Source organism: Chroicocephalus ridibundus, chromosome 8, assembly GCF_963924245.1.
Source record: "Chroicocephalus ridibundus chromosome 8, bChrRid1.1, whole genome shotgun sequence".
In the NCBI taxonomy this organism is placed as follows: domain Eukaryota; kingdom Metazoa; phylum Chordata; class Aves; order Charadriiformes; family Laridae; genus Chroicocephalus; species Chroicocephalus ridibundus.
In genome coordinates, this window is record NC_086291.1 from 24772507 (window position 1) to 24795886 (window position 23380).

Below are 23380 nucleotides of genomic sequence, written 5' to 3' on the forward strand. Positions count from 1 at the left end.
GTGCCAAAAAATTCATGTTCTCAGCAGAAGGGCAGAGGTACTTTTTGGCCCCTAATGCCACATGTCAGGTGAAGGAAGCGAGCGCACCTCTGGCACTGTGCAGTGTCTGCTGTGATGGTCTACAGAGGAGGTCAGGAACATGAGGGAGCTTGGCCTCCTGCAAACTGAGGTTTGCCCTTTTCCTGCCCTGGCCAGGCTCACCCACCAGTGACACACATGCCCTCAGGATCCCGGTGATGCTCTGCCAAGTCCCTTGATGCTTTATTGAATTAGACTCTGGATTTCGCCTTTATTGGTTAGGATCTAGAAGGATTTTTAATTCTAGATCCACCTCCACCTAAATCAACACTCATTGGATTAAGGTCAGTTCTAGATAGATCTCACTGTACTCTTCAAAGCAGGGGTATTTACAGGCAGGCCTGTGGATTGCTGTTTGGAATGAAATTACTGTTCTGGTTTTCATTTTAAGGGAAAAGTTATATGAGTTAGTAATACGAAAATTGTAAAAGCAATTTGGATTTCTTTAAAGGTTAATTTTCCTGAAAGTTATGCACAGGCCAAGAAGCAGTGCTTTCCTATAACCGTGCGGCCGCAGCAGACAGCGGGATATGCATTTGGCAGGACATGACTCGTGTAAGTACACATGTGCATTCTCCTGCTTTAGTTTCATGGGAACGCACAGGCTTTCAAATAGAAGGTATTCTGCAACAAACAGTGCATTTATAGCTGTAAATCACCATAGTCTCAAAATGCCAAAGTAAGTACTAATTCCTGCGGCAGAACTGCCCGCCCGCCCTGCAGGGACCCTTACCCAACTGCTGCAGAAACGGCCCGAAAAGCCAAATGCCCCGGGCACGTCCAAGGTGACACACTCACATGTTTGCTGTTGTTCTTGCCATTCTTCGTTTATATTCGCTAATTGGAAGTTAACGTGTTCCCAGAGACAAATAAATATATTCAAAATTTACACTATTTTTTCCAAACTGTGGGTTGAAAAGCAACTCAGTCCTTTTCCTAGTGCACAGTCCGAGGAGCACTTTTGAGCCCGCAGTGACACTGTGGTACCTCTTTTGTCTCTGTGTTTAACACAGGGATTATTGGTCTGTTCACCTTAATCAAAGTCAGCTTACTTCACTTAGTAAGATATAAACTATTTCCACAAAGATTAACACAATTCTTACCACTTCCGCCCAACCAAACCTAATGAGCTTACAGTTAAGCAGAGCCCAGCAATACTTTATTTTGATATTAATTTCCTGTGTCAGCTTCAGGTTAAAAAAAATACACAGATCCCAGCACAAAAAAAAACAAATCAAGCCTGACACCTGGAAAAAAAAATCACATACTGGAAAGACTTGACATAGAATCCAGTGGTGTCAAAAATCCTAGATATTTGATGTTTCAAATTCAGACATTCTTCATTTAGACCAAAATAACAGACATTTATAGTGCACCTTACTGCTGGTGACTATTTAACAGCGAGGTGCTCTCGCAGCATGGTACTCTTTATGTGCACAGTAATGAAAGTTCGCTATTGATTTTTCTGTAGCTGCTTGTAACTATTATAGTTGATACATCAATAGAAAAGGAAAGCACAATGTTTCACAGGAGGCAGAAAATCAGAGAATACACGATGCTGTGACAGTAAATCATGGCATAATCTCAAGAATTGATAGATGGTTACTGCTAACTTGAAACCCATGGCTTTCTCTGAAAAGACTAGCCTATAATCGCCCAATATGTTCTAACAGACTGACTGCCTGTAATAGTGGTAAAGGACACAACACAATGTTTCATCTTCAAAATAATGGTTTCCACGAGCCAGGTTGTTTTGTGGTGGAACTTGTTTTGTGTGTTACTGCAGAAGGAGAGAGAGAAGAGTGGTTTGAATGCCATTTAGACTAATACTTAAAGGTTGTAGGAAAAAGATTATTTTTTTTTTTTTCAGAAAAGAGCACAGAAGGTTTTTGTTTAAAAAAAAAAAAGAGGAAGAGAAGTTGTCATTAATTTTTAACTTGCAAAAGTCTGCAGTCAGTTGAAAAGGAAACACAAAAGAGCTGATTATTCTTGAGATCAAAATATTGGAGCTGTTTTGTCAAGAAAGGCAAATGCAGAGAAAATACCTTTACCGTGGCTGTTTCCAGTTCCACAGCATCCTGAAAGGGAGCCAAAGGCACGTAAGTAATTGAAAGCTCTTTTAAGTGTGTGCTTCTTTCTGCCGTGTTTTTGAGGGGCACAACGATCTCTGAATTTTACAGTACGCCTAGTGAATTTTTAGCAGGAATGTTCTTAATTGCTTTGTTCCCTTTTTACTCCCTGGCTCATCTCTGGTAGTTTTATCTGTGCTTTTAATTAATTGTGAGGGTCTTTTTTCCCTGTCTCAAAAACGAAAGGGAAGAAGAAACACAGGTAAGAGCTGGCCAGCTGGAACACTGTCTGCAGTTTAGATGACACTGCTCCCGCAATAAACTCCTAGCAATGTTCTTCTCTGACAGAATCTTTTCAGTGTGCAATGGTGCTTTCCAGCACTTCTTTAGGGGATGTGGGTCTGGTACCTGCCCTTTTCAACCTTACTGGTGACTCCATTCTCTAAAGCCAAATGCCTCCTACAAGAGATGGACTTAGGCAAGAGGAGAGGACTTTCTCAAGACACCACCCATCCAGCCTGTCTCAGACTGGGCTTGAAGAACAGTCTGTATCATTTATTCTGCTTACGCTATGGGTTTTCCCCCAGTGAAAGACTGGATAGCATCGTCTATCTTGTCCTGAGCAGTTCACCGATCTCTATTACAATTTTTGATGCTGGGAGACAGATGCTATTGTAGTGTCATTCCCCATTCTGATGTTGAAATCTTTCTCTTCTCTTTTTTGAGGTGAGACATTCCTTCACCTGGCAAGCAGAGGTGTTGTGCAGCATGTTTATAATACACATCAAACCCTCTCAGTACTGGAGATGCTGTTAAATGTAGGCTTTTCCTTATTAATCTTTGAACAATGTTATAAAGAAGAACTCTTACAATATCCTTAGGAGGATGGCCATGTGCAGATTAAACTTTTGCAAGCCAGATGGACTGCTTTGGGGCTTACTCTTTCAGTTTGCCCCATGCTCAATGGCTCTGTACAGGACCAGAACAATACAGGGAACCCCTGTTCTGAGAGGTTCACCCAATCTCAGCAGCAGCTTTGCCAGAGCCTAAGGAGCTGCAATTTTCACCCCCCTCCCCTTTCCTGCCAGCAGAAGTCATTGGGACACATTCCAAGCCACAAGCTTGGGAAAGAGTGTTTCTGCACAGCCCCCTTCTGCCTCCCAATTCATGATCACAGCTGTGTTCAAGGCTGGGCCATAAAGTTTGTTTCTGAATTTTCCTTCATTGTTTCTTTCCTGTTTGCTTCTATTTCCTCCCTCTCCTTCTCCACCTCTGGCTTGGCTTTGATCACAGTCCCATGGTTTCTCTTTCCTTCCTGACCTTTTCCCCCTGTTTTCTTGACTACTTTCCTATCTCAAGCCCTCCAATCTCTCTCTGTTCCTCTGATCCACATCACTGCTGTCCCTTGTTTTCTTCAAACGCTCCTGGCTCCTGCTCTGCCCAGCTATCCTCTTCTCCGCCAATCACTCTTGCAGATCCTTTCTTTCCCCCTGGCCTCCTGTTGGATTCTCTTGCTACTTCTTTCCATTGTTTCTTTACAGTATTTCACTTGTCTATTTTAACTCCCTCAGAGACAGCCATTGCTTTCGTTTCTCTTCCAGTGTCCAATCTTGCACAAGCAGCAAGGGGATAAGAGAAAGAGGGGAATTTGGCATAGTCTACAGTGTGTCTCCAATAAATGGCCGACAGTCACCCATATATAAACTTTCATGTAGGAGCCTCTGCAATGTGTGTTTTTAACTAGAAATAAATGAAAAGCAGGTTTTAGTCTATACATTCTGGTATAAAAAGTATTTAATAAGTTGTCTGAAAATTGAATTTAGCCATTATATTCCTTTAGCATGTTCCTCATTCAGTTCAAATTAAAACTATAGGGCGGTGTTACTGGCTCCAAGATTAAGGATATTCATTAATTTATCTACAGCTTAATATATACCCATTTATTCCCATGTTATTCTGGAAAAATTGGCTAACAAAAGCAGCCACTCATGTTAAATACTTCTGCCAATTACAGCTAAAAAAATTGTATATAATCCGTACTTCCTCTGTTACATATATAATACATTCAAACTTGCACCTTAAGCATCTAGGCGGTATATTAAAAATGGGACAAAAATTGTTGAAGTATTCCAAAAGTAGAGACACATGTAAATGTGTGTTTTGTGCAAGTAATTTTTCCCCTTACAAGAGTAGTTTAAAAGCCATACTTACTAGTATTCTATAAACATATTAGAGAGGGAAAAAGTGCAGAGCACACTGATTGGGTTATTCTGAAATCCCCACTGTCTCCACACAAAGGCAGCAATACAGAATACAAATATTGCTTGATACCCATGTTTCTAATTACTTGCGAGATTTGTATCTAACAAATATATGACCTAATTTTCTCTCAAGCATCTAATCCTATTGTTATTTCAAAACCTTCTAAAATATGCATTTTTTAAAAAAAAACAACCCCAACATGAAAAGAAAAAGTACTTGCTGAAGACGGTTAATCTTTTTTTCCATGGCTTGCAGCTGTGAGACAAGCAGACAACGTAAACCAGTAATGATCAGACTGGATCAAATTCATGCCTCAAATAATGCCATTGTACTCAACAGTTACACAAGAGATGAATTTGCAACATTCATTGCATTTTATGAAATAAAATCAGGACAAATCAACAGTGGTTATTAAATTTCCTCTGTAAGTTAGTGTAGTTTATTCAAAAAACTCAATCAGCCATGAAACAGAAGGCTATCTCTGGAATTCCTGCAAGTAGTTTATAAATCATGACTCCTACACCCAGGGCTGAGATGAATGACTAAAGATTTTTTTATTAAAAACACTGGTTTAATTCTTAACTATACCTTGTAACCTCAGCATTTGAATTTTATTCCTTTTATAGTACGTGGTTTGGTTTTTTTTTTTTTTCACAAAAATAATCGATCGGAGATGTCATTAAGATAGACACCTGTAAGACAAGTGCTGTCCTAGTTTCTTTCATGCTGCCTGCACCATGTGAGGAACCTGCATAGGAAGCTGGACTAAAACCTGTCAGCCCACTGAAAAAGCGTTCTCAGGAGCAAAGCGTTGTTTATCAGAGTCGTCACTCCATACCTCATCATTTAGCATCTCTAAGAAGTTTAAGGACTGATTTTTAATTGTTTGTCTTTGCTACTGGTTTTGACAGATAAAGTGAAGGCAATATGTCTTTGCTTTTCTTTCTCTATAAAGAAATCAGAAAAAGCAGAAAAAGAAAAGAACAGGGCAAAAGAAAATCCACTTTGCCCTGCATGCGCTAAAATGTTAAAATTCACTTCTCTCAAAAGAAGAATTTTCAAATTGCAAAGTTTTAGACACTAATATGAAAATACAGCAAGGAACTACTTTATGTTGAGTAATTCATAAAGGAAAGGATAAAATTTTCTCAAAATCTGTTCAAGATATTTTAAATTGGATTCCCTTTAACAGTGGTCTTTGTAACGGTATCTGTAGATATTTCAAACAGCGTTGTTTCAATTTGATTGTACCTTACATAATAACTTTGATATTCTGGATTTCACCACTATTTACAAAGAAAGGTAACTATTGTTTTCATTTACCAGATAGGGTACTTGAGATATCATTTAAGAGACTTCAAAGCTCCATAGTCAGTAACAGGGTCAGAAGGAGAATTAGAGACAAGGGTTGATTTCTCTGTTGGGCAATGCTAGCTCCATGAAAGGAGAACATCCCTCATGAGATGATTCTGAAATGAGATTTTGTCCATATTCATTTGCTTCACTTTCCCAGAGGATTAAAGCAGAGAAGCAGAATAGCTCTTCTAGTGGCGGAGTGGAGTAGCCTGGCTGCCTTGCTTGAGACCCAGAGAAAAGTTAAATGTTCCAGGAACAGCCTGGCTATTTAGCTGTTCTCCCAGCCCTCATCAGTTCTAATACGAGATTTATCCCTAGTTTCCAAGGCAGTGTGGGACGTGCATCAGTGAGGGACTATGTAAGGTTGCTGACAACTGCTCACATTAGAAGTTATGAAATTTGAAATGCAGAAAATTTTGTAAAAGCTGCTAAATTAGGAGACTCATAAATTCAAACTTCTTGCCTATGAAATTTACTTTCACTGATTTAGGGACAAGAAAGGACTCATATAATCATCATCACTACCTCCTTCAGCCTTCTGCTCAATGCAAGCCATAGATCTCCATCCAGCAGTTGGACATCAAGTCTGTAACTTTTGATTGAGCTGTATCATAATAATTTAGAGAAGCGGTCATCTTGATTTCAGATTTCAAGAAACAGAGCCTCCATTATACCCAGAGATGAGGTCTTCCAAAAGACAGTGATCTTCACCTTTAAATTTATCTAATATAATTAATCCCAAACTAATATTACATAGCTAATCCTGCAAACGTGTTCTCATTGACTTCCATGGGATGTGCACAGGAGCCATTGTTTACTGGATTAAACTTTAACAAATACCTTGTTGCCTCATCATATTACATCTCAATTACCACAGCATTTCTTCCTTTGGCCTTGGCAAATAGTGCTGCCAACATACTCTTCCGAGCTCACTGCTTCCCTATCTTTTTGCCTGTTTCCTTTTCCCTGCTACATCAGACATAAATTGTGTTCACTTTCAAGGTCTTGTAGCTGTTCTTTCCTTACCTGTCATCAGTCATTCAGTGCCATGAGGCCACCTCCTGCCTCTGACTTGCCTGCAGTGCCGTCTCCATTTCCCACTCACCACCTTTCCAGACCAAGTACTTTTCTGCTCTCTCCACTCTGACTCTCATGCTTAACATGCCAGATCTCTTTATCCACCTTCTTCTTATTCCCTCTCAGAACTTTTTGCTGTGACGTGTGAGATAAGGCTGGGCTGTAGGTGTGCCAGAATTGTGCCTGTCATCCTTGCATTGTCTCCCAGTCAACACCTGTTCATCACCACACATGTAGACTGTATACTTTAAACATTCTAAAATATCGCATGCCACTTAGGATTCCTAATCATAAAATTAGGAAATGTTACTGTTAATAAGTTTGTCACAGTGAAAGTATCATCCTAGCTAGATGTCTCATTCTACCTTCTCTGGTTTCATTCCTGGCCTATCTGCAAATGAGACATTAATTTCAAAAAGTCTCTTTGAAATACTGTTAGTACAGTAAAAAATAATGAAGAATCAAAGCAGGCAAATATTTTGTCAGAAATTAGTATGTGGAAAAATGTACTTAAATAAATCTTGTTTTTATCTATTAGTCAGCTGTCAGCCAATAATAAATTATATCCAGTCCCCCCCTTGTTATAAATACATATTGATTAGTTTTAAACTCTGAACTTCAGAATGAGTTATATCTGGTCATTGCTAAACTGCTCTCTTCAGTAAGAAAAAAAATCCCCAACACCTATTATACTGCATTTAATTAAGACAAGCATCAGCTTTATGTACCATTATTTGCTTCTGCCAAGTCTCTATGGTATAAATATTGAGCAGTCACATCTCCTGAATACTAATCGATCCTCCCTGAATTCCAAATGATTACATAAAATTTAGGAAATGTTTCTTTGCCAGTATTATTCTCCAGTGCTTACTGTAGTTAGACGTTAGGGTTGAGATATGACCCTGCATTTGACAAGTGTGCAGTTAGTATTTTTCTAAATTCGAATGTAATGTGGGGAAGCCTGAAAGCCCTGTCTGAATGCTAATCGTACAGAACCCCTCGACTGCTCGCTTACTGGTGTTCACCAGGTGCAATCTTAGAAGTACACTTGGGTAACAGAGTGGATGAATATAAGAAAACTGCCAATGGATTTCATAAAAGCACCTCATAATAACAGCCCAGTTATAAATGTGTATTATAAATAACATACATATAAAAAAACAGGTGTGAAAGTAGTTGTATATTTACAAACTACCAAAAGTACAAATGGCTAGAGTGACCATTTTGAAAGTGACTGCATTAAACCCTAAGTACGGTTTGTCACTGCGAGTAAGAAGTGAAGACATTTGTGATGACAAGTCAGTCCCTGGATAAGTGCTCCATCACCGGCTTACATTGGCTTCCCAAGGAAGACTGTCATGAGACCCTTCTTGTTTCAAATTCGCAGCACCTATTTCAGATCCTGAGGCTGACAGTGCTACGTGAAGACGAAGCAGTGTTTTCTGTGAGCTTCTCGGTATGCTGCCAAAGAATTACCAGGCCCATTTTACAGGAAGGAGAACAGAGTCCCTGAAAACTACAAATGGCTCACATCTACCTGATGAGAGCATGAGAATGGCCGTGCTGGCACGCTGGATCATCTAGACTCATTTTTGACAGTGACCAGGAGCAGATGCCCTAGGGAACAGAGTAAGAAGAAGAAAAGCATGGAGGGATACCACCTGGGAGCAGTCGCTCAGGCTCCAGCAGCTGGAGGGTAGCAACAGCCAGAAGTGGTGATCTTTGAATTTCATGGCTTTGAATGGATTTTCCTTCCATTAATTTATCCAGGTGACTTTGGTAACCACAAAAACTTTCAGTACCCTCTACATCTTGGAGTAAGGAGTGCCAGAGCTGGATAATATGCTAAGTTGAAGAAAGAACTCTTGCATTTTGAGCCAGTCACCTCCTAGTTTCATTAGTTTCATTCTGATATTAAAATATCAGAATGATGGGGGGAAGAAGATTTTTGGCTAATTCTTCTTAAGTTCCCAGGTCTTGTGGACTGTGCTTTGAAGAACTAGTGCGGTCTTTTTCAACAGAGAATGTAAAAGGCAGATGCATGTTTGTTGAAAGTATAATGTGGTTATTAGGAAGGCTGCAATAAATACCTACATGCCAAAATTTGCTAGGTTAGGCCTTTATGTCTGTTTTACACTTAGGTGTCTGTAATACTGCATAAATTGGTTCTTGTCTAATTTTCCAGTTTTGTTACCTGTTTTTCTTTTGGTCTGATAAAACCTCTTGCTTCACTAATTCTTTCATTCCATTCTCCTATTCTTTTTGATTGTGTGCCCTTAAGCACATAATCATAAATACTACCAAAATTTAATTGATATTCCTTGCTATATTACTTCCAGTTGATGCTTATACACTCATTTTCCTATCTGCGTACATGGTACCCCAAATTAAACCCTCAGCAAAAACCGTGGAAGTGAAAATATGTACAGCCCCATGTTTCATCATTGTTTGCTCCTGCATTTTTTCTTATCTTCTGTGTGTATTTAGATTGCAAGCTCACTGAGGCAGAGATTCTGGCTAGCCTGTAAATTTAATAGACCAATGATGTTACATAAAGTATAATAAAAAGTGCAACAGCTAATTTGAAATGTGGGGTTTTTTTTCAGCTCCAGAATGTTGCATAACTGCATTGATGTGAGTTACTGGAACCAGGTGAAACCGAGCACAGGCAGGTTTTGTGCTGCTTCCCCTTGGGTGCGTGTTTGCAGGAAACGCCTTCTACTCCTGTGAGTGGCCAGGGTAGAGTCTGCCTCGAAAATGCTTCCTTTCAGCCTGTTTGATCTGCATGAAGATCTTAACAGGCAAGTTTCTCTTCCAAAAGTGAAAATGCTGGAGCCCAGTACCTCCTCCCATCTCAGCTCTGACATTTTAGGGAGGCTAAAAGCAAGGAAAGATTAATTTGCTAATACCTTCTTATTTAACAGAAATGGGAATCCAATGTTGTAGATCCAGACGGATCCCTTAACCCTTAAGCAAGTCGTGGTTTGTTTGAAAATGGAGTTCTTTTTTTTTGGTCGTTTGTTTTTTTTTCTTTTTTTTGTTTAAGCAAGAGCCCATTGTTTGTCATCCACAGCGATTAAATGTTTACCATTTCCACAGGACCCTCTTGTCTCATGTTAAGTGAGATGTGAGATCAATAGTGGCTCTGCAATTATTTGTCCATTGATAAAGCCTTCATTTCTTAAATGAAGTACATTTATCTGTGTCCTGACAATGATAAGGCAGCAGTACCAGTCAGCTGCTGCCTAGCCTAGCATTTAGCTCCACAGGCAGACGAGTGCCTGGACATGGGTCAAATGATGTCTAACTTTCTTCCTATTGGCATTTCACTTTACAAACTGCTCTGATGGGAGGTTTGACAAATCATCCTTGCTGAGCTCAGATAATAAAAACTAGCAGGACAAATAGGAAGTTTTGGTAAAGAGAAAACAATGGCTGATTTGAGGTTAAGTGACCACTCTGTAAAGCTACCAGATGGTAAAATGAAGACATCTTCAGAAGATGATAGAAAAAACAAGATGATAGAAAGTATCCCATCCAAGGCATTCACTTGGTTCTTCAAACATCATTTAAATTTAGTCATTTAGCAAATTCAATTGCTGAAAAATTGATCTGAACTTTATTCTGTGATAGGAAGCAAATCAAAGAAACGGTGAGACAAATTTTGGCTCCAGTAAAAACAATGTGAAATTCTCCTTGGCTTTAGTGAGACCAAAATTTCATATGCCAATCTATTTCAGCCCCAGAATTAGAGAATTCAATAGCACATGTGGGGTGGGTTTTTTTTGTGGTTTTCTTTTTTGATTGTTTGTTTAATTCCTAATTCTGATTTATGACAAAGAAAGAAGGGAGTTTCCAAACTAATGTCAAATCTGGTAATGAAAATTCAAAGAAGCTGATAAACCGACACATTTATTTTTTCTTTGTAGCGTATCTTGATTCAACCTGGCAATTATTAAAGACAAAGAAACCAATTGTATTTATTTTTAGACCTACTTTTTGATAAAGTGTACAGTGGGCTATACTGGTTATATGCTATTGAAAAATTGGATGTATTATTACTCTGGGATTAGGGTAAAGAAAATTGCATTATCCTCAATTTGGCTAGCTTTGGGAAAACAGGTATGTTTATTCTCATTTAGTGGTAAATTTGATAAACAGTTATGCAACTATGTGATCAGCATCTTTCTCAGATGTGCTTTTTCCATGTTTTGGACGTGAGTTCATAAAGATTAAACCTGCAGAAGTAGTGTTAAAAGGAGGTTTAACGCTCAGGTCTGTCAAAGATTTCTTTCTTCTTTCCCAGTTTTGCAACATGTGCCTGGTCACTAGCTTCCTGTCAATTGTGTGGTTACAATTGCTGAATTGTCATGGCTTTGTCTTGGTTCTTTTTGCTTGAAAGAAACCTGTCAAATGCAACTAAGTAGTCAAGAAACTCCAAGTTTGCATATCTCTTGAGCTACTGACTTTTTTAACTGCATATCTTCAGATCATGGAGAAAAATATTGACTGATGCACCTGAGTTAAATCATGGCTTGGTGTGTTGATTACCTTCACTCTTTTTGTTGGGATTAAGGGGAGAATACTTCTATAAGTGAAAATACAGAATGATGCCCCCACAAAACAGGCATGTTTTGGGGGTTGCAAATATGATGTAAACCTCAGTGAAAGAAAGGTTGGTAAGGATAATTGCTATCAGAACTGGTGTCCAGATTTACTTCAAAGCAAGGTAATAGCCAAGATAATTGAAATGGAGATTGATAACAGAAATCGCTATTTCTAGGCCACCTAAACAAAAGGCTTCTTTCAAATAAATCATGCTGGTAGATAGATTGCTCCTTTGCAATAAAATGCTTTGGCTTCAGAAGTCCAGCTCATCTTCAAATAAAACATTCAGTCAGCATCTAGTGCATCATTTGCAGCAAAGACAGATGTTGGCACAGAATTCAAACATGTTTGTCAGAGATCAAGTAGGGGAAGAAGTGACTAGAAGATGGCTTAGCTGCTATACCAGGCTACACAACCAAAACTGTGAAGGGTGATTTTGATCACAAGACCTGTTTCTATTTGCTTTACTGTGTTCACAGTTGTCACTTAGACTGGTTGATTTGTGTAATGATGTTCTGGTGTGCAGTAATAGAGGAAAGCGCATACATTTGTTTATGTGTGGAGGAGGTATGCAGCAAGGGCATTGCCACAGAAGACTGACTCAGGGAAAGATTAAGATTCTTTAAGGGAACTCTGATGGACAACGTGGTAGATCTGTAGATCATGTAAGTGGATCAGAGTAATGTGATGGAATGTAAGTTTAGTCCAAGCTTTCTATGTATTGACAGAGTAATTGACTGACCACTGATGGTGCAGGGAAGCTGTGAAGGATGGGGTCTCTGCTGGTGGTTTAACGTCCTTATGAGTCAAGGTTCTTGTTAATCTAAAATACAGCTGAGTCTGAACCATGCACAAGATGGTAGTCTCCAGTGTGATCGTGATGGTTGTAAGGACTGATTTGTTCTCTGTCTTTTTAATCTGTGGGAGCACAAGACCTGAAGGACTGATTCAGCTGAACTGGTTATCTGCTGAGAACAATAGTCCAGGTATGATGGACTTGCTCCTCTCCAGAGATTGGCAGTGATTGGACTGAAGGATGGCATGAGGAACCACTGAGGGTAGAAAGACAGACAATCGCTGAAATGTGAAGAACCGTGGAGAAGAAAGAGACTTTTATGTACAGAGAGGTAAGGACTACCTAGCTGTAAAGACACTTTTTATAACTGATGGAGGGAATTTAAAAGTTACCTAACTCTACATATATATTCATACCATATAGAACTAAACTAGAGAGATGTTGCACTGAAGAAACTAATTACCGAACTAGGCTGGCATATTGAATAACAGCTGAGTCAGTCTATCATTATGTACACGGCAGCGTTGGTCAGATGGGCACAGACAGACGAGACGGCCCATTGGAGAAAGGGACTGAGTTCTTGTGCCTGGGTGTATCACTCACTGGAGTGGGTATATGCCGTTTGACCACTGGAAGAGTTATGCACTCCTAGCCGCAGAGGCTACGATAAATATGCATCTGTCAAAACTTCAACAGCATCTTCTTTAATGCTACCATCAATCAAAAGCATTTTCCTGTATAAACCCTTTGGAATCTTTGATGAGAAGATAACGAGCAATTACCTTTCTCATTTAAAATCTAGCAAGCAATACTGATATGATTTAATTGTGTTTTGAGAAATTATTGTAAGTGCTTTGGGTTTTGAACATTATTTTACTGTTAGTTTATTAAGATAATCACTTCTGAAATGTTAGGAAAAAAGGCAGAGACAAAGTTCTTTGCCCTGAAGGAGATTGCCATCATGTGAAGAGACAGACAATACAGTACAGCCATGAATAACAAACAGCTTTACAAGACAGCATCATATCTGTGTGGTTATAAAAAGCAAACAGCTTCTTCTCAATAAATTAATTCTGTGGATTATTGACTTTGTGTTGCCTTTGAGAGGCTTTATATTAGACATATATTTTTCACCCAAGCACTATGCTAAAGAATAATAGCATAAGGTTTTATTGCTTTGGTTAACACTGTGGTGTGTATGAACATCCTTAGAAATGTAAAAAGGCTGGTATGTCTTGAACCACTTTTTATTCCATTAAACATTACAGGACCAGGCTTTCAACAAGAGCCAGCTGAGGTTTCTGAAATATTTTTTTGATTAAGGGCTATATTTTCGGCTTTAAGACCAGCTTTCTGTTGAGATGCCTAAGAGATGTAGATATGTGTCAAATGCACCTAGGTACTTAAGTACAATGATTGCTCCTGGTTATTTATGTAGACTTTGATGCTTACCTAGTTTTGACAGCCCTGCTGAATACCTACCAGTGTTGTTAGGCACTTCAGTGTCTTCAAAAACATGATTCACTTTTAGGATGTGGAGTGTCTTACTAACTTCAGCCAGATTATTCATTCATACTTTTGGATACAACTTATGTACTTAGCTGGAAAAGGTATTTATGTTTTTCATTTTACAGAATCACAGAATGGTAGGGTTGGAAGGGACCTCTGGAGATCATCTAGTCCAACCCCCTGCCAGAGCAGGGTCACCTAGAGCAGGTTGCACAGGAACGCGTCCAGGCGGGTTTGGAATGTCTCCAGAGACGGAGACTCCACCACCTCTCTGGGCAGCCTGTGCCAGTGCTCTGCCACCCTCAAGGTAAAGAAGTTCCTCCTCATGTTGAGATGGAATTTCCTGTGTTCAAGTTTGTGCACATTACCCCTTGTCCTGAGTTTCAGTTTTGTCATAATTCTCATTAAATATTTGCCCCAGTCCTGTGAGTCAAGTGGTAACATCTTTCCATTTTACTCTTTGCAGAATGACATCTAGCTTTGACTATTAGCAAATTGAATTATGCAGTATGCTAAGTAATGAACTAATCGTTTTCAAAGGTGTTGAACCTTCTTTGGCTACATCACTTTTATATGCAAGTGATGCGAGTACAAGGCTCCTATTAGCAGCAGAATTAGCTCTTTTTACAGTAGCATAAATGACAGAAAAACTGGATAACTTGGCTCAGTACAAGCTTGCAAGGTATTTCTGCCCATCTGCTTCAGAAGTTGAGCACGCTACCTGGCGGAATTAGAAGTGCTAAAGATGTAAGAATGATTCCTAAATCAGTGCAAAGTACTTGAAGAGCTGATGAAAGTGATCAAACACAAAGGCCACCTAAATGTGAGAATTTTCCAAATGCACTTTGCTTATTCAACTAATTTAAAATATCATTGAACTGACACGAATTCTCTAAATATTTAATCAGAGGAAAGCTACAGGCTCTTTAGACGTTTCTGTGCCACTGTCTAATGACTGGAAAACCTACTTATTAGGAATTAGGAAATCTGAATTCTTTTTATTCATTAGATTAATTCATAAAACATAATTTCTGCAACAGATGGCTTGCTTTCCCTTCTCTGAATCTAAGACATGGAAAGCAATGAAGCCCTGAATAGAAAATGTTAATAGTTACCAGGTAAATACATCATCTCTTCCTAGGATTCAGAATATACAAACTTCGTAACACTTGATTCTGTTAGCATCATGCTAATTTTTAAAACAATTCTTTTTTTTTTCCTACAGATGCTGTGTCTTATACCTCTGAAGTATTGATCTTTTATAGTCCCTGTATTTAGAGAGCTTAATCTAAAATTTTCCAAAGCAGGTTCAAATTCTATAAACACCACATGGAAGGACATATTTAAGACAGTAATTATCGCTTTACGGTGTAACTAAAACTGTTCCTTTTAGTCTAATTGCAATTGTATTGCAGAATTTTATTCCTTTGCACAATTTTTTTTAAAACTGAAAATCAAAGAAAAATATTACTAAATGCCACCTCTGCTGATACTTCTTTCATTGTTGTGCTTGGCTCGACTGTTCGCTCTCTTTGTAGACAAAATATCTTTTGAGTAAACTGGGAGTTTTGGCTATGGAGGTATGGCTGGATCTGACCTTATTTATGTGTTTAAGTCTCTCCTTTCCACTGTCTGCTGGTAAATAAAAATTCACTTGGCCAAAGTTTATTTAGACCAGCTTTATTAAGTCAACAAAGTGCAAACCTGAAAAATCTGTTCCTGTGAAGTCAATAGAAATCCATCTCCCTAAGCCTTTTCTTATTCCTGGCACTGGTGATTTTTCTTGACTGATTCATTGTAGGGCACTGGTTTAACTAATTTGTCTTGCATAGGTATCTTTCCCATTCCATGTCCTCTCCACTAGTACAAAACAATCTTCCCTTTAAAGGTTATTTCCTAGCCAGATCTGTCACAAAGCTATCATCATTAATTTGCACTTTAAGAGTTCCTTTCACTTTTTAAAAACTATGAGATACATTCCTGATTTATGGATTACGATGTGACAGCCATCATATGCAAAGAAGATTGTTTATACTTACCACAGATGCCTTTGAAAAAGAGGGATATTTCAACCATATCCCCACTCCATCTGCTTTACATAACTATATTCAATATAGTAGAAAAACATGGCAATCTGTATTTTCCACTGGTCACTGGAATTTCCAAAAGAATTTTATCCTTGGTCTGGAATATTCAGAACCCACATACAGAAATACAGAAAGCTTGTAATACTCTATGAAATTCCATAGATATTAGGAGTAATTTCCATAGAAACCCACTTTTAATCCTTATGCATAATTTTCCTGCAAGTGATAATTGGAAAACTGTCCTCAGATTACTGCAAACCTCATTAAATATATTTCAAAATCATGTTTTTCAGGAAAACATTAAGAAAAGCAAAATATTTTCAATGTTTTTAGAAAAAAACAACAACACTCTTAAGTAAGGTATGAAAAGTAGAGTGTACCTACCTAAACTAAACAGCACCAGGAATTTGAGACATACAAACTCTCGTAGATCAAACTGCAGGGAACGAAGCTTTGCTACTAGTTCTTGTGCATGGCTCATAAGATTGTTGAGGGTGGCTCCAGCTTGGGATGCTATTATGGAATAATCCACCTGTAAAAGAGAATTGTATTTCTGTCTGGTTGTCATGCCCGCAGAACCACGTTAGAATGTTTCAAGCAATCACATACAACTGGGATACTGCTGGATAAAAGAATCGCTCTCAATTTAATGATGTCATCAAGTCAAGACGATTTTATTTATAAACCTATTTTAGGACAATTGTATATATTGAAAATATTATTAAACTATATATCTTAATATCACATTAATGTGAATGCTGGTTTGTCTGTATTACAATTTTTTTAGAAGCTTTATATATGACAACTGCTTATGATGTTGGTAGCTGTCCCCATATCAGTTTGTGTTATTCAGTTTGTGTCTCTTGTTCTCATTGTATTTGTAAGATCCTGTGAAGAAAGACTAATGCAGCAAGCTTTGCACCTATGCTGGGTGTATTAGCCCAGAGGGACATAACGATATTCATGGGAAATGGTCCAGTGTCCATAACTTAGCCAGAAACGCCTATTCAAGCCCAGAAATGTCGGTGTATTCCCACAGGAAACAGAGGTATTGTGTGGGTGGTTTCTATTCTCCTTAGCTACACAAAATCCTGGTATTTGTTGGATTTGGTTCCAACAGACTTGTTCTGGCCATTCCTCCCCTGCCAGCGAAGGAGGAGCAGGCAGGTGTGTGACACAGGCCAGCTGCACTCGCATTGTCCCCAGCAACTGCAGGGCATGAAACTATTTTTTCTGGGGCACAGAAAAAAGCAGGACTGTTCTGGGGGTCTGCTGCCCTTGTCATGCTGCCCGTTCTTTCTCAGGGGAGGCTGACCCATCTATGAACTTTCCGAAGTGACACTTGTATGTGGAGATCCAACAGAAAGCTGGAATTAATATACCACATTTAAAAAAAGGTAATATTCACAAGCAAAGTATACTTAAAGCCTTTCATAGCTGACACACCCCTGGGCAATCCTTGGCTCTCGGGCAGCCTCCCCACTGCTTGCACACTGAAACTTTTTCCTGGCTAATGGCAGCCCCATTAAGGGAACGCTTCCATGTAGATGGCCGTACACTGTTACTCAGAAGATGTGCATGGTTAACTTTTGCATGCTTTGTCACGGGAAGGTGAGCCATGAAAAAGTGCTCGGGTACGGCAGCCCACGGGAACGCCATGGCGCCAAGGTGAAGAGCAGAGGCTAGGGGCGGGTGGGAGGCTGTGAGACCGCGGTGTGGAGCAGGGTGCAACTGCTTCAGCTTGAAATGCCTTCAACTCAGCCCTGTTCTCATCAGACTGTGTTACAGATCCCCTACAAATGCCACTGTCCCGTGAAAATGGCCCGGTGTGTTGCTTGCTCCTGTGTTGAACATCTCCTGGCCGACTGGCTGAGACCTAAACGGGCTATTAACACACTTTAAAAAAAAAAATAATGTTTTCTAGCCTGGCTGCTCTAATATTACTAACACCTTTCTCTTTTAGGAGCCGCCGTAACAACAGGGAAATTGCTAGCTGTATTTCATGTAAGCACATGTAAGTGAAGTCTGGCTCTAAACTAAGACTAAGCCCAATGGTAAGTGCACACTTTGGGTTAATGGTTTGTTTAAAGGTATCGGTGCTCTAATCCCATCTTTAAGGTCTCCCATAATAGAGTAGTTAATAAAGAACGGCCAGATATCACCAGAGGAAATGGAGCAATACTGCAAAATTTTGTTTTTCCAGGCACTGACCCCTTAAAATCTTTTTTTTTAAAAACTCTTAAGAAACATGTGTTTTGAAATATGGTTTTTGATTTTAAAACTATTGAATTGATTTTGCTCAAGTATAAACAGCAGTAAAGCAAGAAAAAATCTTGAAAGACTTTAAACCTGACAAAATTTTAGCCACGAAAGACAGAGAGATGACTGAAAGGAACTAAAAATATCTTCTCCTAGTGATGACCTTAATATAATCTATAGGTTACCGACTTTTAATATGACATTTTATTTATATGCACTCTTAGTGCTCCCAAGGCATTGATTGAAGGCAACTGTAAAAGAAAAATGAAGTTACACTTTTTGTATGGATGTTAAGAATAACACTGCTCCAACTCTGCAAAGCATTTAAAGTTGTGCTCATGTTTCAATTAAGTCAATGGATTATGCTTAAGTATCCTGTGAGGTAGGTTTTATTGCTCCTTTTATACCTCAGAAAACTGAAGCAGTGACATGAAATCACTTACTCAGGGCCAAAGAAATCCGTGACAAAACTAGGATCTGGTCTAGATCGTCTGTTATTTCTCTGTCTTTCTATGTATACACTTATACATATTTCTTTATATATAAGTATATATACTTGTATAAATAACAGGAAAGAATAACATACCTCAAATACTTTGTACTTGAAGAGCAGTTTAATACAGCGACACGATTCAACTACTTCATATTGAGAAACTGGTCACACATAAATAGCAACTTTCACAACTTAATTTCCCTTTTGTAATAGTTAAGGGGGAAAAGAGCTCAAAATCCCTCACTGAGGTTCCAGTTTGTGGGGGAAATATGCTATTCATTTCATAATAAGAAGTTAAGATGTCTGGATGTCAAGAATATCAGTGGCCTTAGTGCAGCGATTATGCCATAATGGAAAAACCCAGTAGATGCCTGGATCTCCCACCATCCCTCTACTGGAGAGCTTTCAGGCAACCTGCTACTCTTTCAGGTGCATTTAATATTTGCAGCACCAGCAAATTTGTCTGGGAGGCAAGTCCTCATCTGCCACTCACCAAAAGCAGGCTGTATTAAATTTTTATATTTATTGACATTTCATTACCATAATTGACTGCAGTTGGTTCTCTAGTAGAAGGCACAGGGCTGCCTCCTAAGCAGGAGAATTGGCCCCTTGAGTAGGATTTGCAATTAAAAACAACGCAGAATGGATTTTTTTTTTATTGTGTAAATATGATGAGTTGAATTTTCAGCTTTAACTAGAGAATACTGGGTGTGCAGAAGGCTTTTTTCAAGAGTGAGCAAAATTATGAGTCAGTGGAAAGACGACCCCCAAAGGTGTCAATCAGTTTATACAAAATCAACTGTGCATGAAAAAGCCTCTGTTAATGTCTATTCTGAAAAAGTGGTCACATTAAAGAGTATCTGTCCTGCTTGCTTGGTCCTGTATGCAGAAATTGATACTAAGAGGTGTATTAACTCTTTTACCTTCCAATTTATTATTAAAAATGCTTTTGAAAGACAAAGACCAGACCTTGAGCAAAATGCTTAACTACATACAGAAATCTTAGCTTTTACTTTGTATTCTACCATTACTTTCATTTGGTAAAATCAAATCCACAACTGAAATAAATTATTCTTGCTTCCCAATTAACAGTATTGCATTTCACAGATGATTTTGATGTTGAAGATGGTATGTTGTGTGGCATTTTTGAGAACGGAAGCTTTGGTGAAGCTTCCGCAATACCTAATTCAGAAGTAAAACGCTGTGGATAAAGTTACAGCTGCACAGACAAATGGAGGTGTGAATTCCTCCAGTACCAGTACACAGTGCTATCTTACATGATGAATATAGTAATGATGAAGAAGCAATGATAGAGGCTTAATTGGGTTAGCTTGGTACCCAAGCAGTGCAGACAGAACAACACTGAATAATTTACACTGCTGCCTGTTCTTGTCATTCTGGTGCTTAAACCGGCATGGTTAAGGTTGGTATGGACATCGCTATGTATGTTGTACTGCAAGATGTGCTGTAGTATAGCATTTGCTAACTCAAGTTCATAAATCTAAACTTAGATACTTAAAACCTCTGCTCTGCTGACACCTCACTTTGTGCTTAAAGTCCTCACAGCTTCATCTTTCACCAGCCCTTTGGGTGCCAAAGTACCTCTAGGCATGTCTGGGACAACCCAAGTCATGACAGTGGTAAGTGACTGTGTATCCAGCTCATGCTACAGTTGTTTTTAGATTTATGGGCTATGTGGCTTTCATCTACCTAAGGCAGCAAGAATACCAAAGGTGGGATTTGGTAGTGGCTGGAGCAACCAAGATATGGAAAATCTGTGGTCAGATCTCCAGTGAAGTAAATATGGCTACAGCCTGGCAATTGGGGTATATTTCTGAAAGTGAGAAACATCAAGTTTCTTCAGGTAAATCTGGCACATCTTGTGGATATATTCTGATCAAGAACATTGGGGAGAAAGAGGGGAACCTTTGGCTGGGTTTGGAGAGGAAGGATTTGCTTGGTGCGTAACTCTAGGAGGCAACTTCCAGCTGGGAATCACGAGTACAAAAATGTGCCTAAGGACAGGCAGCATTCTTGTCATACCTCTCTTCTCAGCATTTCTCAAGGCTACCTCTTACAGTTACCACCTAGTTTGCTGCTGGCCTTCCTTGCGAGGCAGAGGGAAGGGCTGGGCAGATGAAGCTGCAGGCTCTGCGAGAGGGCAGGGTAGTACAAAGGCACTAGGAGCAAAGGAAGAGAAATAAAAAAGCTGGTAGTATTAGCAAGAAGGCCATAACTTAAAGGGGACTGCAGAAAGACATGGCAATACTACGTATTTTTTCTAAATTCTTCTCTTCATACAGTTGAGAGTGACTTAAACGTCCAAATCCCTTTAATGTCAGTGACAGCAAGTTAGGTCAGTGCTGAATGTTTATGAACATTAAAACAATATATCATGGTAAAGTACGTGGATTTCAGCAGCATTAGATATTCCGCTATTGCATAATTTCTCAACTGATAAACAGAAAGGTAAGAGAGATGCAAGTGACTAATTCTGCAGGTTTTTTTCTCACATGAAGGTCTCATTTAACACAGTGAGATATTGTTTGAGGCAGAACAAAAGACAAACCTTTTTTACAACACGAAACGATACCCTGAGCTAAATAAATGCTGAGGCTGAAGGCCAGAAATGCAGGGAGCCCTTGTGCTTTTTTGTTTTGCAAATGATTTATCATGGTAATGAATGATTCTTGAAGCCAGTTCCCTGGTTTCACTGAGCTCAGACAGAAACTTTCTGGTGGAGTCAGGTGGTGGCCTCTGATATCAACTCCTCTTTATGCCCACAAAACAGAGCCTAACATTTAATGGTGGAATCAGATTCTTTACTTTTTCTAAAATTAAATTGTGTTTGGTTTCTAGGATATGATAGTGGGGTCATATGGCGTATGGAAATGTTGTGTGGAACTGTACCATCCCTTTCCAATGCTTCAGCAAGCTTGAAACAGTCTCCAGAATATGGGATTAGAGTGATTTTACTTGTTGATGGCTGTTGCCGGGTACTGAATATCACTGAATGCCATTCCTTTCAGCCAGAATAGGAATTGTTCAAGTAAGGAATAAAGCCCCTGTATAACGTATAATTGTATACCTGTATAACAAACAAATGTTCTAGCAGACTAAGGCAATTCAAATCAGTGAAGGATTGATTTCATATTTAATTTAGTAAATGAGATCACTGTGTGTTTGGGGCACGAAGGCAAAGGAGGCAGTGGGTGCCTGGGTGCCGCAGAGGGACCCTGCTCTGCTCCGAGCGACCCTGGCCAGCAGAGCTGCTGCTGCTGGGGGGCTGCTCCCCCCGGCTCCCCCTGGGTTAGGAACTGCACTGAAAGCCTGGCGAGCGGCCCGCAGGGCTCTGCCCTGGGATTTGAAGTCCTGACCCTGCTGAGAAGCCTGTGCGTTGGCTCTACTACACGTCTGTGTGGATGGATGAGACTTTCTCTCAGAAGACTGCATTCAGCACAGTATATAGCAAGGACGTTAATTTACTATCACAACCATAATTACTCTTCCACTGTTTCCTGAAACATATATTTCAGTGGCAGCTAAAGTGGATATTAAACTCATTTGGGGCTTTTCATATAATTAATACTTCCATTAAAAACATTTAAAGCAGTATTTGTGTTACGTTTCTAAGCAAATGAACATGGAACAACACTTTGAAGAGGCACCTACATACAAAAATTGAGGAGGACTCAGCACGGACAAAACCAGCAGATATGCTTATATCAGGTTTGGATATATTAATTAAAATTATGATGACTTACACATCGTAAGATGCTTGTCATTTTAACATGATACACAATAATAGAAGATAATGAATTAAGTTGCCAGAGGACCTTTCCCCTAGGATGATGTTATTGTGCTTGCTAATTAGCTATAATATGCAAATAGTAGCACTCCAAAGTACTGCATTTACTTTGTCTAACTTAGTTTCAGAAAAACTAGTACATCGAGACTGGAAAAACTCTATGCCCTGCAGTTGATCATATATTCATTTATAGTAGATATATTTATGTTACAAAACACATAATAATAAAAGCATTATTAAGTTTCATGCAGATAGCTATTTTAATCAGTACCATTAAATTTTCCACTCTAGTAATGGTGACTATTGGCTTCTTCAAATTATTAGTTTGAAGATGTTAAAGTAATGTGCAGAACATAGCTAACCTAGAGTACAATAGAATCCGTTTCTTTACCAAAGTGTTGCAATGCACTTTGTGCTTTTTGTATAAAGGTGTGATAATATGGAATCATTGCTGAGTTTGAATGTCCATAAACTTCATCAGAAGACAGACCAACACTGGAATTTTTTTGTGAATGTTTAGGTAACATCACAAGGGCTGTGCTAACTCAGACTCTTTCTCAGGAGCTTTTAACCATGTAAGTTCATTTCCCCTTATTACCCTCTAATTTTATGCAAATTTCTGCTGTACTATTTTAAATCCTTTCCCATCAATGGAATACTGGATGTGCTCACTTTGAATTCCATCAGTATCACTACTCCAACAGGCGGTTGGGACAGACTGATGTCATGCCTTCTTCTTTGAGCTGGGTCTCTGAACAACTTGTCTCTCGTGCTGGGCAAGCTTAAAATCAAATATGGGATTTTACATGAATTTGTATGGAGATTATTTCACTACTATGGGACTTGTATGGAAGACTAGTAGCCTTGAAGAAATGCTGCCAGACTCCAGGCAAATAGCTTTTGTTCTCTTTAGGGGAGCAATATGTAGAAAACACAAAAGAAATGTGTTTCCTACGAACACAACAGAATTAGCATGTG

General features: G+C 39.0%; 1 protein-coding gene across 4 annotated transcripts in view; it reads right to left on the reverse strand.

The window, feature by feature from the left end:
• The window catches only part of NR5A2 (nuclear receptor subfamily 5 group A member 2), a 98003-nt gene that overhangs the window by 13988 nt on the left and 60635 nt on the right, over positions 1 to 23380 (reverse strand). For all 4 annotated transcript variants that reach the window (XM_063344739.1, XM_063344742.1, XM_063344740.1 and 1 more), the window contains one exon: positions 16227 to 16374. In XM_063344739.1, the coding sequence (XP_063200809.1) occupies positions 16227 to 16374 (148 nt within the window). The remainder of the gene's footprint in view (positions 1 to 16226; positions 16375 to 23380) is intronic.